We start from the raw sequence: 14,394 nt of genomic DNA, 5'->3' as shown, positions 1-14,394 counted from the left end.
TGGAACATGGTGTCCCCAGCAATAGCCTTGGCCTTCATCCCCTTCATCATCACCCTGATCATCCGCTACCGCCATTATTTCCTGCTCTTCTACCGAGCCGTGATTGTGCGCAGGATTCAGGACTATCTGACCGGCATGTCGCGCGAGGAGCGGGCCTTCCAGTATGTCATGCTTCACGCCATTCCCGGGGACCCCCAGCACTTGCTCAACACCTTCGACCAGTACTGTCTGCACTGTGAGCACCTCAGCAACATTGGACCTCAGAAAGGTGAGTCACTAAGTTTTATTCTATCCACTGATGAGTATCTCCAAAACTTGTACACCCTCCACCTTCATATGCCACAAGTCTAATTACCTCTAATATTTACCGTATCTACAGACGAAAAAGGAGATTTAAAACGAAAAACTCCAGAAAAAAAAAAAAAAAAAGTTTAGACATTTGCTATGTACCAATAAAAGACCTCCAAGGATGGGTGTCCTGTGTGTGGATAGCTGTTGCTTTGGGTAAAACTCTTATGCCTCGTACACACGATCGGACATTCTGACAACAAAATCCATGGATTTTTTTCCAACGGATGTTGACTCAAACTTGTCTTGCATACACACGGTCACACAAATCTTGTCGGAAATTCCGAACGTCAAGAACGCGGTGATGTACAACACGTACGACGAGCCGAGAAAAATGAAGTTCAATAGCCAGTGCGGCTCTTCTTCTTGATTCCGAGCATGTGTGGAACTTTGTGCGTCGGAAATGTGTACACACGATCGGAATTTACGACAACGGAAAATTTGAGATCCAGAAATTCCGATGGAAAATGTCCGATGGAGCCTACACATGGCCGGAATTTCTGACAACAAGCTCCCATCGAACATTTTCCGTCAGAAAATCCGACCGTGTGTACCGGGCATAAGGGGTGTATTTATCAAGCATTTAGGGATCATACCACATTATGGCCACTAGAAGGAGCTGAGGATGATACGTATTTCATTTTTATTTGTACATAGCAAATGTCCAAAGACAACTTGTTTTCCTTAAAACCCCCTTAAACTAGAGGAGCACCCAATCATTTACTGTAAAGCTCTTGTTTAGGTCAGCGTATAAGTGTTTTTCAATCCTTCTAAATTTACAGCTTTTCATTTAAATCCCTGGTGATCCTGCCATGAATGCCCTTGTTCATGCACTTCCTGTTATAGGGTGACAACACTCTGTCCCTGTTGCCCAGTTGTGCTCCTGCGTTGTCACCCTCACACATGCTGCTCTGGTGGAGACTACAAGTGGTTGTGCCGACACACATGGTGCAGGCATGGTCCACCCCTGTCCCCATCAGGAAGCTGGTCCAGTGGAATGATGTGCAGCCAACCGGAGAGAAAGTGTATGTAGACAAGAAGTGGCTGAAAATGGCAAAATGATAGCAGAATGGGGAAAAGAATGAAAAAAGGGTGAAAACAGTATTTTGTGGTTAAAAAAAAAAGTCAATTGTTTACGACACACAATGCACAGAGCAAGGTTCAGTAGGGAAGGACCTCCTTATATAAGTGGTCTTTGGAGAAGAAGTTCTTTATTGTATTGAGAAAATGGAGACAGAAACCGCAATGTGTGGCACCACATCCAATTATATAAACAGATTAAAGAAGACATTGAAAAGTGGATTTTTAAGGCTGCCACTATAATCCCTGCAGGGAAGGAAAAGTACTCAAAGGTAAAATTAAATATCAAAATGTATTAAATATCATTAAAAAACATGTAGCAAAGGTAAATACATGGGTGTGCCATAGTATGTACATTCTCCTATATAAGACCGATATGGCTGGACGAGGAAACCTGTACCGGTAGCCTTAGGAATGTTGAGTATGTTATCATAACAGTAATCTTCCATCTTTTTTTTTTTTTATATATACCGTATATACTCGAGTATAAGTCGTTCCGAGTATAAGTCGAGGCCCTAATTTACCACAAAAAAATGGGAAAAACTTAGTGACCCAAGTATAAGACGAGTGTGATAAATGCACAGGTACTGTAAATGGAAAAGAGGGTCAACCATGCCCATTTGCAGCCTCACTGTGCCCATTTGCAGCCATAGGTCCCCCGAACTTCAAACTCGGTAGTTAAGGGTTCCTAGATGCCCCCAAGCTGCAGCCAAAATTTGGGGTCTCTGAACCCAAATGGTCCCGAAATGACATTGCTGCAGATGGACACAGTTGACCGACTTTGGGGCCCCATATCTCGGGGCCACTTAGTGCTAGGAACTTCAAATTTGGTGTGCAAACTCAGTGGAACTAGCGCCAAGTGTTCCCGAGATACAATGCCCCAAAAATCAGTTCAGAAAATGTCAAGCACTTTTCTGCAGCAGAGAATGACATTTTCCAAACCAACTTTGGGGCCCCGTATCTCGGGGCCACTTGGTCCTAGGAACGCCAGCTTTGGATATGTTATGGTACCAGTTCCACTGGGTTTGTACACCAAATTTGGGGTTCCTAGCACCTAGTGGCCCTGAGATACATGGCCCCAAACTCGGTTCAGAAAATGTCAAGCACTTTTCTGCAGCAGAGAATGACATTTTCTGAACCGAATTTGGGGCCCCATATCTCGGGGTCACTTAGTGCTAGGAACTTCAGCTTGGATATGTTATGGTACCAGTTCCACTGGGTTTGCATAAGTCGAGGGGGGCACTTTCAGCACAAAAAAAGTGCTGAAAAACTCGACTTATACTCGAGTATATACGGTATATAACTTTTTCTTTCTTAAGGCAAATTCCAACATACAACATAGAAATACACATTGCACAAAATATCTGTAGAAATCCCTTCATTAACATACACCACACTAACCCCCCCCCCCACCGAGATCCTTCATCACGTCCTCTTCAGAAGAGAGAAAAAAAGGAAAAAAAAGGAAAAAGCCCACCCACTTACCTACCCATAACCAAAACTCAATTTGTGCAAAACATTATTCAAAGTATAATTAAGAAGGGGGCTTTACAGTGCCCTATTACATGTGTCAAACAACCAATACAAAAAAAAAAAGTGTATCATTTTCAATTACTATTTTCGTGTCCTGTTATGTTTAGTGTTTTAATTCAATATAATCTCAATCTACTATTTCATTTTTATACCTCTCCACCTATCATTTCAATCTACCCTTCTGTATGTGGTTCCATTACGTGTTGCCCATCCCCTGCCTAATTTACTATTATAATTCATCCTCTTCCTTTAATGACATCAATCATCTCTCCACTGTGCCTCCCAGAGGAGGAAAACAAAAAAAAAACAAAAAATCCCACCTCCTCCCAATTTCCCCCCACCAGATGCATCCCGTAGACTATCCAATCCATAACGCAGAATTGCCCCCAAAAGGGTTTAATCCACCCCTATTTCTGAGGAGTAATACAGCCATCCTGCCCATGTATCTTTAAATTTATTCTGTTGGTCTTTACCCATATGTATCCATCTATCTGCTTCCATTATTTTTCCTACCTCCCTTTTCCAATCCATTACAGTGGGACATCCGGACTCTTTCCAAAATCTAGGTATCAGTATTTTGGCCGCATTTAGCAAAAGGTGGAGTAATGCTTCTCTTATAAAACCAGATGATGGCATCCCATGAAGAAGAAAATGTAATGGAAAGAATTCTATAGGTCTAATGCCGCGTACACACGAGCGGGAAAGTCCGATAGTCCGACGGAGTCTTTTCATCGTCTATTCCGATCATGTGTATGCCTCATCGGACTTTTTTTTTTTCAAAAATTCTGACGGACCAAGAAATAGAACATGTTCTAAATATTTCCAACGGAACCAATTCCTATCGGGAAAAACGATCATCTGTATGCTGTTACGGCGGACCAAAAACTACGCATGCTGTGAAGCAAGTACGAGACGGAAGCTATTGGCTACTGGCTATTGCACTTCCTTTTTCTAGTCCTGTCGTACATGTTGCACGCCACCGTGTTCTGGACGGTCGGACTTTGGTCGGACTTTAGTTTGACCGTGTGTAGGCAAGACCTCTTGAATGGAATTGCGTCGGAGTTCCGTCGGAGAAACCTTTGGAGTTTAGTCCGACGGCAAAACCGGTTGTGTGTACGCAGGTTTAGTGTCATTTTCTTAATCCAAGGGGCCATCTCCTCCCAGAAAACTTTAATCTTTGGGCAATGCCACCATAAATGCAGAAATGAACCCCTTTGGTTACATCCCCTCCAGCAGTTAACATCCACCAATGAATATATCTGAGCCAATCAATCAGGAATACGATACCATCTTGCCAGGAACTTGTAAGACATCTCCTGTATATGTGAGCTTATTGAAGTATGGTGTGTCGCTCCCATCAGCCTTTTAATTTGTTTGGATGTAAAATTATAGCCCAGTTCTCTTCCCCATTCTCGAATGAAATAGGGAGTTGTCATATTTTGGGCGCTCAGAACCAGCCTATACATTCGAGACAACATATGACCCGGCTCTGATAAGTTAACACACCATTCCTCAAAAGTAGTAAGCGGGTTCGCTGGCCTAATCTGGTGCTTCCACTTATTGAACAAATCTGTCAGTTGACGGTATTTCCATAAGCCATTGGTACTTCCCCCAGTATTCGAACCAAATCTACTAATGGAAGCAATTTACCCTGTGGGGCCACGCCAGCGCGATTACCCTTCCCGTCCATTCCCCAGCAATCTAAACTCCCTTTCTCTTCCCCCGGGGGAAACCAGGGAAATCCTTCCAATGGTGTTATAGGGGATATTGGGGGGGGGGGGGGCTTTCCCTTACTGTTCATTCTATCCCAAATGGTTAATGTTGTCTTCATCAATGGTGATACACATTCCGACAACCACCTATAAGAAACCGAAATCCAGGGAGCTCCGGCCAAGTTCCCACCTGATAATGTTTTCTCCAAGGGCACCCAAATTTTCAGTCATGGCACCAATTCATTGTACGAACCAGGGCCAAGGCTTTGTAATAAAACGCTATATCCGGGAGTCCCACCCCGCCCTCCCATTTTGGTCTCCTCAAAATCTTGTGTGTCAACCTGGGATGTTTATCTCACCACACAAAGGTCATAAAAGCCCTACGTGTTTGTTTAAAGAATATCTGTGGGAGTGTTATGAGTACAGTATGTAAAACGTAAATAAGCCTGGGAATTACACTCATTTTAAGCGCATTTACCCTGCCAAACCACGTCAGAGTGTGACTTCTACCACTTTTGCAAGTCTTTTATTATGGATACCATCAAGGGTCCATAGTTTAAATCATATAGGTACTTTACATCTGAAGAGATGTAGATCCCTAAATAGAATATAGAATCAAGGTGCCAAACAAAAGGAAAAGATTGTTGCAAGGTGGTCCTCATCCTCAAAGGCACATGGCTCGGCACCAACACTGATTTCTCAATATTTATTTTAAAATTAGATATAAAGGCAGACCTGTCTATTTCCAGCATCAGTTCTGTCAAAGACTCTTGAGGAGAGGAGAGGTACAACAGTAGATCATCTGCGTAAGCTGAGAGCTTATGTTCCCTTGATCCAATACAAATCCCCTTAATTTTTCTATTTCCCCTAATCATGCGCAGAAAGGGCACCAGCACCATAGCAAATAACAATGGGGACAGTGGGCATCCCTGACTAGTCTCATTTCGTATCTCAAAATAATCTGATAGTCTACCATTAACTTTAACCCTTGTTCTAGGATCTGCATACCGTGCCGTCACCCATCCCATCATCCGCTCTCTCAGACCCATCTCCCTCAAAACTCCGACCATAAACTTCCACTCCACCCTACCAAATGCTTTTTCAACATCCATTGAAATTACTACACTTGGGGTCAGGTTCGGTCCATTATGCATCCAATGCAATACGTGCAGGGCCCGAATAGTATTATCTCTAGCCTCTCAGCCCTTCATAAATCCTGTTGGGTCTGGGTGAATCAATTTAACGATATATCCTTGTATCCTTAGGGCCAGAATTTTAGCCAGGAGCTTAGTGTCCGAGTTAAGGAGGGAGATGGGTCTGTAGCTGGCACAGCACTGAGGGTCTTTCCCTACCTTCGGGAGAACCATCACATAAGCCAACAGTGCCTCTGGATGCAATGGGTTCGGTGGAGAAGGACCTACTGTATAAGTGGTCAGTGGAGAAGGACTCCCTATATTAGTGGTCGGTGGAGAAGGACCTCCTGCATTAGTGATCGGTGGAGAAGGACCCTCGTAATAGTGGTCTGTGGTCAGTCACTTTAATTGCTGTAGAGAAAATTGGGATGACCTTGCTGTGCTGTCTGCTAGGGCTGGTCAGATCACAAGACACAAGTTCACACCGGTTGGATCTGTTGCACTGCGTTTAGCGCACATTAACACACACTGAGTTAGGACAACCCCATTCATTTGAATGGGCTGCCTAATGCACCACAATAGCCCTAAAAAAGGACATGGATATTTTTATTGGTGCTCACCATATATCCTGGTAGTACATTGTGGTGAGCTGCAGTGCAGGTGCTTGGGGTGCCATTTATAGGGATCATCAGGGCACCAATGCATGTCACCTGCAGTACTGCACATTGGGGTAAGTCATGCTATAGCATGGCCCACTGAAGTGAACAGGCCCTCAGTTTTTTTTTTTCCTACTGGTGAGATTTGCCCTTACTTCCTTTCCTGGTGCTCACACAGGAAGTCAGTGCCAATCTCCCAATTGGGGAAAAACAATAAAAAAACTTTCCCAAACTCTAAAAGTAAAGCTGGAGTTCCAGTTTAAGACCTAAAAAAAGGAAGAAATGTGATTGGGTAAGAAGGAGGAGCATTTCTTTACTTGTTAAAGTTTTGTTCCCCTAGGCAGCAGCCTACATGGGCCCTCCACCCATAAAACCATTAACTCCCCCGCCCCGTCTCTTCTTTCCTCCCCCAGGGAAGACCCTGGATCGCCTGGTCTATGAAAACGCCCCGCTCAACGTGCTGGAACTGGGCACATACTGCGGCTATGCCACCATTATCATCGCCCAGGCCCTGCCACTGGGAGCCCGCCTCTACACAGTGGACTATAACCCCAAGAGGGCCGCCGTGGCTGAAAAGGTGATCCGATTGGCTGGCTTTGATGATGACACGGTGGGTACTGTCTCTATTCACCAATAAGTAAATCCATCTAGAGGGTACGACTGATGGTATAGCAGACCACGTGACCTCTATGGGGGTCTAGCACTAACTGGCGCCACGGTTATTAATGCTACATAAACACACTGCAATCTGTGGTCAGTAGAAGAAGGCCGCCCCTTATATTAATGGTCAGTGGAAGAAGGACCCTCTTATATCCGTGATCAATAGAAGAAGAACTCCATTATATCAGTGGTTGGTAGAAGAAGGACTCCTTTATATCAATGGTCAGTATAAGAAGGACCACCTTATATCAGTGGCCAGTAGAAAGAGGATTCCCTTATATTATAGAGAGAAGAGAAAGTAGAGCCCTACATTCTCAAAAAACGTGACAGATTTTGTAGGTTCAACATGAGGAAGTCTATTTAAAATATATAACAATCTTTATTCCAAAAAGTCTAAAAAAATATTTGCATAAAACCATTACAGCACCCTCTACATTCAATAGGTCAACAGATACCCAGTCCCAGGCATGGAGATACACACCCAGCCGAGTATTGTATGTGATGAATAGAAGTCCATCAGTGGAAAATATATATGTGGGGTCAGCATGGATATCACAGATCAACTTCACAGTTCCTCCATACTTGTTAGTCAACGCGTTTCACAAGATTTACTTGCTTCTTCAGGACTGATAGGGTGGGTGCTACTATTAGATTCAAAATATGCACAGAAATATTCCACGAGTATCATATCTTATTGAAGGGTATCTTTGTCATATACTGTACATTATTACTGTAGCAAAGTCCTGGGCCTCTTTGGGCCTAATAGTTACCTCCAGGGTTAGGAAGAGCTGACATCCTTCAGTGTAGGGTGGGTTACAAGGCATGGTGGGTGTAAAAATGCAAAATGAACAGGTGGGCGCCAGACACTTTTTTTAATGCAAAGAGATTTATTGTCTCTTAAATAGAACTGTGGGAGAGAGGGTTAGGACCAGGACACCCTTAGGTAGATGCAAAGATAATTGGCAGGCTCTGAGACTTTTATAGGTAAACAGTTATACAGGTGAAGGCCTCCAGCCGGACACCACTTCTGTATAGGTAGGATCACTGTCTCCTATGGCAACGATCTTGTAGCTGTTACTAACGGTAATGGTATTCAACTATTTGCAACACGAACGGTTCTCTTTACCCCACCATCACTCACTGTGGGTCTTCACTCAACGAGCTCCCAGTCTCTCTCACTAGACTTAAGATCCACTAGCCACTGGATCCCCAAAGCTCCTTCAGAGTAGCACTCCCATCTTTATTGGAAGATCTTTTTTGGAGGCCCACCCAGTTGTTGGGTGATTTCCAGGTTTTGGCCAAGGGTAAGTATGTAGGAGATACCGTTGATGGGGTGTTTGCTTAATATATTAAGGTGTTTACCCTAAACTTTCGGAGCATACTTTATTCTCGGACAGTTCTGAGTCCAGATGCTTATCCTCTTACACGACACATTGGGACTACTCACCCTCAAGCTTGATTTTACTTTCACGTTTGTACGGGTATATATTAAGTCTCCTTTGACACAAGATATCAAGCACTCCCACTACATATGCGTCTGACTTTTCTTTGGGGTTTGGTTACATCTTTTTTCGCCTCGGGGCCTCCTGTTTATGTTGTGTGGACAGCCAGTTGCAGCCTTTGGTAATTGGTCTTCCGGGACACAAGGCAACTCCTGGTGAAATTGAAAGATTTAGAGCGGGGAGATGATTATGGATGGATTATTTGTGATGTGTCGAGTCCTTACTCGAGTATTCCACATTCTTTGGGACTACAGGCTGTTGCCTTCTTCCTTAAAGGATCCGGTAGATATTCATTGCTACTTCAGGAGTTCATTTTATTTAGTCTAGAGTTTTTGCTCACACATAATTTTTTCATGTTTGACGGGTGCTACTATCTTCAGAGATGCGGTGCCTTTATGGGGGGCAAAATTTTTGCCCTCACTGGCCAACCTTTATATGGGGTGGTGGGAGAGGACCCGCATCTTTGGACATGGTAGCCCATGCCGTTTGGACACTGTGTTCTGTTGTCGTTACATAGAAGATCTGCTGTTCATTGTGTCCAATCACCAAATAGATATTGATGTATGGCTTAACTACTTGACAATGGACTCAATCTAAAATATTTAAAGGCCATTCACATGCCAGATCCATCAAGTTCCTTGATGTACAGCATTACACATCGCCGGCGAAATTCCCAGGAATGATTTGCTGTCTAACACACATTGTAGGGAGCACTTGGATAGGGGGCATCCCTCATCTTCTTCAGTCAGTTCTACAGTCAGTATTCTGGTACTCTCTACCCCATTCAGTATAGAATTTAACAAAATAAGAAACACGGTTAATAAATATCTTCCCGTTTTGTTTAATGATCCTATTTACACTCAGATACTTTCTAGAGGCATCAGACCGGGACAGAAGTACAGGTAAATCACACTTGTTTAATAATAAAAGTAAAAAGAACAAACGTAGTCAAAACATAGCCAAAGTTCAGTAACTGGAACGGATAGTCAGCCAAGCCAGAAGTCAGGGATCAACGTAGAGAAACAGCAAGCAGGATATGGAGCCAGAAGGGATGTCAGCAAAGCCAGTCTTTAAACAGGATCGCAGGAGATAGTTTCTGTGATGTTGACCAAGGTGAAGGCAGAGCTCCTCTGGACTGGGTGGCTTAAGTAGGCAGGACTGACGAGCAGGATATCATCAACAGCTGAGTAACTGTGGAGAGATTGGAGCTGGCTATTAGCCAACAGCTGAGCGGCCAGCTCAGAGAAGGAGCGGCTGAGTCCAGCCCTGACAGAAATACAAGGATGTGCTTATTGTTGTCATATCAAGAGGGACCCTTAAGTCTGTTCTACTACTACTGGTAGAAGTTTTGTTGTTTCTTCATTTATTAACTGCAGCACCAGGTTTCTGGTATATGTAGTTACATGCGATTTATGCAACATTCAGTATGTGGGTCACTCGACGCGCAGACTGAAGGATCGTCTCTATGATCATTTAATAGACATCAAGAAAAACCACTCCACGAATGTAGCCAAACATTGGAACATAGTTCATAACAAGGATGTCTCCAGTTTAGTTATTCAGGGGATTGAAGCTGTAGTGACACCCCCTAGGGGAGGCGATAGATTTAGAGCGCTTGGCAAGAGGGAAGTTTACTATATTTTTTCCCCCAATACCTGGAAACCAGCAGGATTACATTTTGAGTGGAATGTCTCATATTATTATGATCAACTCTCAATTGAGGTTGACTTTTTTTTCATACATAAATTTTTTATGTTTAAACTGATGTTTTATGGGGGTTTTACTGCGTTTTTCTGCGTGGGTTTTTATTATTAAACTGTTTTAATTTTTTGCATTTTTTCTATTTTTTTTCTGCATTTAAATTTTTTTTTGCGTTTTCTTTTTGTTTTTTCTGTGTCTTTTTTTTGCTGCTTTCCTGCTGTTTTGCTGGTTTCTGATAGATGTCAGGATGGGCGGGACCAAGAAGCTATTAACATGGGCACGGCAGCTTAAGAAAGGGGGTGGAGCCACATAAATGTAGCGGCCCACCCAGACCCCATCCCATTGGCTGGTATTTGATGGTCGTTCGGTCCCGCCCACCCCCGACATCACCGCTCAGTTTTGACAGCTGGTTTCTCTCTCTCTGCAAGCCGTGACATTATATGACAGCTCACACACTCAGCGGCTCTGGTAAACATCACGATCTGCTGCCTGTGAAACCGTTTCACAGGCAGCGGGCGGCTACACACTCTTTTGAATGCAACATTTCGGGGCAGATCTTGGAAGACAGCACGGGTGATTAGGGTGTGCCCAGGCACACCCAGTACACTCCGTTCGCACGTCTATTTATATATGCATATCTTTAATATGTACATGTATATATAGCAATCCCTTTTTACTTTTTTGTTCATGTTAACTATCTCATTTTGTGGTCTATTTCCATGTTTTCTCAGGGGCCTCGCATGTATGTTTGTATGTATCTCTTCCTCCCCCCCGCCCCCCTTTTTTGGCCACATGTGTTTGCATTTTAAAATCACTGAATGCATCATATGACATGTTTGAATCAGGTATATATTTGTCAAACAATATGTGGTCATTTAGCTATGACAAAGCAACAATGATGTTGTGAAACGCGTCAGCTGTTTGTCCTGCTTCTGTTGTCTCAAGAACGTTGACTATTCATTACTATAAAGGCTTTTATCGGAGTGCGGCTGTCCAGAATCCATTTCTTCAATACTCCTGTTTATGTTTCTCAGTAACAACTTTCTGGCTAAGATATATACAAATTGAGGACATTATTATATGGCTGCCCCACCGATAACTAGTCTTTACTGAGTAACATAATATATATGTCCCCCTCTCTTTCAGAGCTTTGTGGTTGAACAACTCTATCTACTTATATACGTTTGGTTAGTCTGGATTTGGGAGAAGTGGGAATTTGGATTCTTTATTCAGTGTCCCCCCCCCCCCTTCCCTAAGGTGACCCCTGTGTTCGACCCATAAATGGCTATCGCCCGTATTCCTCCATTCAAGGCTGATCGGGCAAGCACAACTTTTTGATTGTGTATGGATAGGATGCATGAAGATATGTATAAAAAGTAATAATGTAGAGTATAAGATAAGGATAACCTTCAACAAGATATGATACTCATGGAATATTTCTGTGCGTGTTTTGAATCTAATAGTAACACCCAACCAATCAGTCCTGAAGAAGCAAGTAAATCTTGTGAAATGCGTTGACTAACAAGTATGGAGGAACTGTGAAGTTGATCTGTGATATCCATGCTGACACCACATATATTTTTTTCACTGATGGACTTCATACACATACTATACTATTCATCACATACAATACTCGGCTGGATTTGTATCTCCATGCCTGGGACTGGGTATCTGTCGACCTATTGGATGTAGATAGAGGGTGCTGTAATGGTTTTATACAAATAATTTTTTATACATTTTTGGAATAAAGATTGTTATATATTTTAAATTGACTGCCTCATGTTGTGCTTACAAACTCCGTCATGGTTTTTGAGAAGGTAGGGCTCTACTTTCTCTTCTCTCTATATTTAATTTGGATGTTGGCAAGGTGAGGGTCCTTCCTCTGTAGACCCCTTATATTAATGGTCAGTAGAAGAATAACTCCTTTATCAGTGGTCAGCAGAAGAAGAACTCCTTTATCAGTGGTCAGTAGAAGAGGGACCCCTTATATCAGTGGCCAGTAGAGGAAAGACTCCTTTATATCAGTGGCCAGTATAAGAAGGACTCGTTTATATCAGTGGTCAGTAGAACAAGTACTCGTTTATATCAGTGGTCAGTAGAAGAATAACTCTCTTATATCAATGGCCAGTAGAAGAACTCCTATATATTAGTGGTCAGTAGAAGAAGAACTCCCTTATATCAGTGGTCAGTAGAAGAAGGACTCCCTTACATCAGTGGTCAGTAGAAGAGGGGCTCTCATATATCAGTGGTCAATAGAAGGAGTCCTTTATATCATTGGTCAGTAGAAGGACTCTTTTATATCAGTGGTCAGTAGAAGAAGGACTCTCTTATATCAGTGGCCAGTAGAAGAAGGACCCCCTTACATCAGTGGTCAGTAGAAGAGGGGCTCTCTTATATCAGTGGTCAATAGAAGGACTCCTTTATATCATTGGTCAGTAGAAGGACTCTTTTATATCAGTGGTCAGTAGAAGAAGGACTCCCTTAAATCAGTGGCCAGTAGAAGAAGCACACCTTTATATCAGTGATCAGTAGAAGAGGGACTCCCTTAAATCAGTGGCCAGTAGAAGGACTTCTTTATATCAGTGGTCAGTAGAAGAAGGACTCTCTTATATCAGTGGTAAGGGGAAGAAGGACCCTGTTATATCAGTGGAAAAAGTCCGCCTTATGTTAGAGGTCAGTGGGAGAAGGACTCCCTTCTATAAGTGGTTAGTTGAGAAGGACCTACTTTTATTAAAAGTCAGTGGAAAATTACCCCCTTATATTAGTGGTCAGTAGGAGAAGGATCCCTTATATTAGTGACCAATGAGATAAGGAAACCCCTTATATTAGTGGTCATTGGTAGAGGGAGCTCCCTTATATTAGTGGTAAGTGGATATAGACCTCCATATATTAGTGGTCTGTGGGAGAAGCCCCCTTTATATTAATGGTCAGTTACATAATAATGCCCTTATATTAGTATCATATGAGATATATGTGGGCTGCCGTTGCTTGCCGCCTTCTGCAAACTCCACTTCCCAGGCTGTGTCCGGCCTCAATACTTTCTGAGTCACAAGTAAGCAGCAGATTCAGAATTCCTCACAAGGGTAGTTTTGGTTCACAGGCCCAAAAAGCATCAGTATGACAGCCAGACAACTAGCATTTTCAGAAGTATAGGTCAGCTATGGTGACTTTGCTTAGGCTGAGATGATGTCAGTGATCAGACTGTAGATTGTAACTTTGTAGAAGGAAGAGGAGTCATTTCCTCAGTCTCCCCTCCCCCGGTGATCAGACTGTACATTGTAACTTTGTAGAAGGAGGAGGAAGCATTTCCTCAGTCTCCCCTCCTACAGCACCGGGATGTACATGATTGTGTCATCTCTGAGCCGGCATCTCAGTCCAGGAAGTAGATGGTGACCCTGGTGCCTGAACAAAGATGAAGCCGCCCTTCCGGAGATGAAAGCAGATGAAGGCATTGTCTGTGGGAGTCCTGTGATCTCTGTGAGGGGGGGGGGGGATGAATACCTGGAAGGGTTACACTGATCTACTTTACATATATCAAATAAATAATAACAATAGATCTGGTGACAATGGTCTTGTAAGAGGATGATGAAGAGGATGTAGGTACCAGTGTCATTGTTCTCGTATTTCCCCCTTACGTTGTCATCTTCTGCCCCGCCTGCAGGTGGAGCTCCTGGTGGCTCCCTCGGATGAGGTTATCCCCCAGCTGAAGGACAAGCATGGGGTGCAGAAGTTGGATTTCATCTTCATGGATCACGGGAAGCGCTGCTACCTGCGGGACCTCCAGCTGCTGGAAGAAGTGGGTCTCCTGCAGGAAGGGACCATCATCCTGGCGGACAACGTGCTGTTCCCGGGGGCCCCCCATTTCATGCAGTATGTGAAGGCCTCCGGAAAGTACCAATGCAAGATGCACCGTAGCAGCCTGGAGTACTTCCGTTATATCCGGGACGGCATGGCAGAGCTGACCTATACCAAACTGATATGAGTAGGGATCACCGATCAATAAAGACTTTTTTTAGAGCTCCGCCTCATTATTGGTGTCATGGTTGACTAGTCTAAAGGTCTGGGCTGT

General features: G+C 43.4%; 1 protein-coding gene across 1 annotated transcript; it reads left to right on the top strand.

Annotated features, from left to right (window-relative positions):
* On the top strand, window positions 1–14,307 carry LOC141126677 (transmembrane O-methyltransferase homolog). The gene is made up of 3 exons (XM_073612642.1): window positions 1–268; window positions 6,876–7,072; window positions 13,987–14,307. The coding sequence occupies exons 1-3, from the start codon at window positions 7–9 to the stop codon at window positions 14,305–14,307; spliced, it is 780 nt and encodes a 259-aa protein (XP_073468743.1). The 5' UTR covers window positions 1–6.
* The last annotated feature ends 87 nt before the right edge of the window (window positions 14,308–14,394 follow it).

This window comes from Aquarana catesbeiana, linkage group LG02, assembly GCF_042186555.1.
Source record: "Aquarana catesbeiana isolate 2022-GZ linkage group LG02, ASM4218655v1, whole genome shotgun sequence".
NCBI lineage: Eukaryota > Metazoa > Chordata > Amphibia > Anura > Ranidae > Aquarana > Aquarana catesbeiana.
This window is presented reverse-complemented; position numbering and strand designations above follow the sequence as displayed.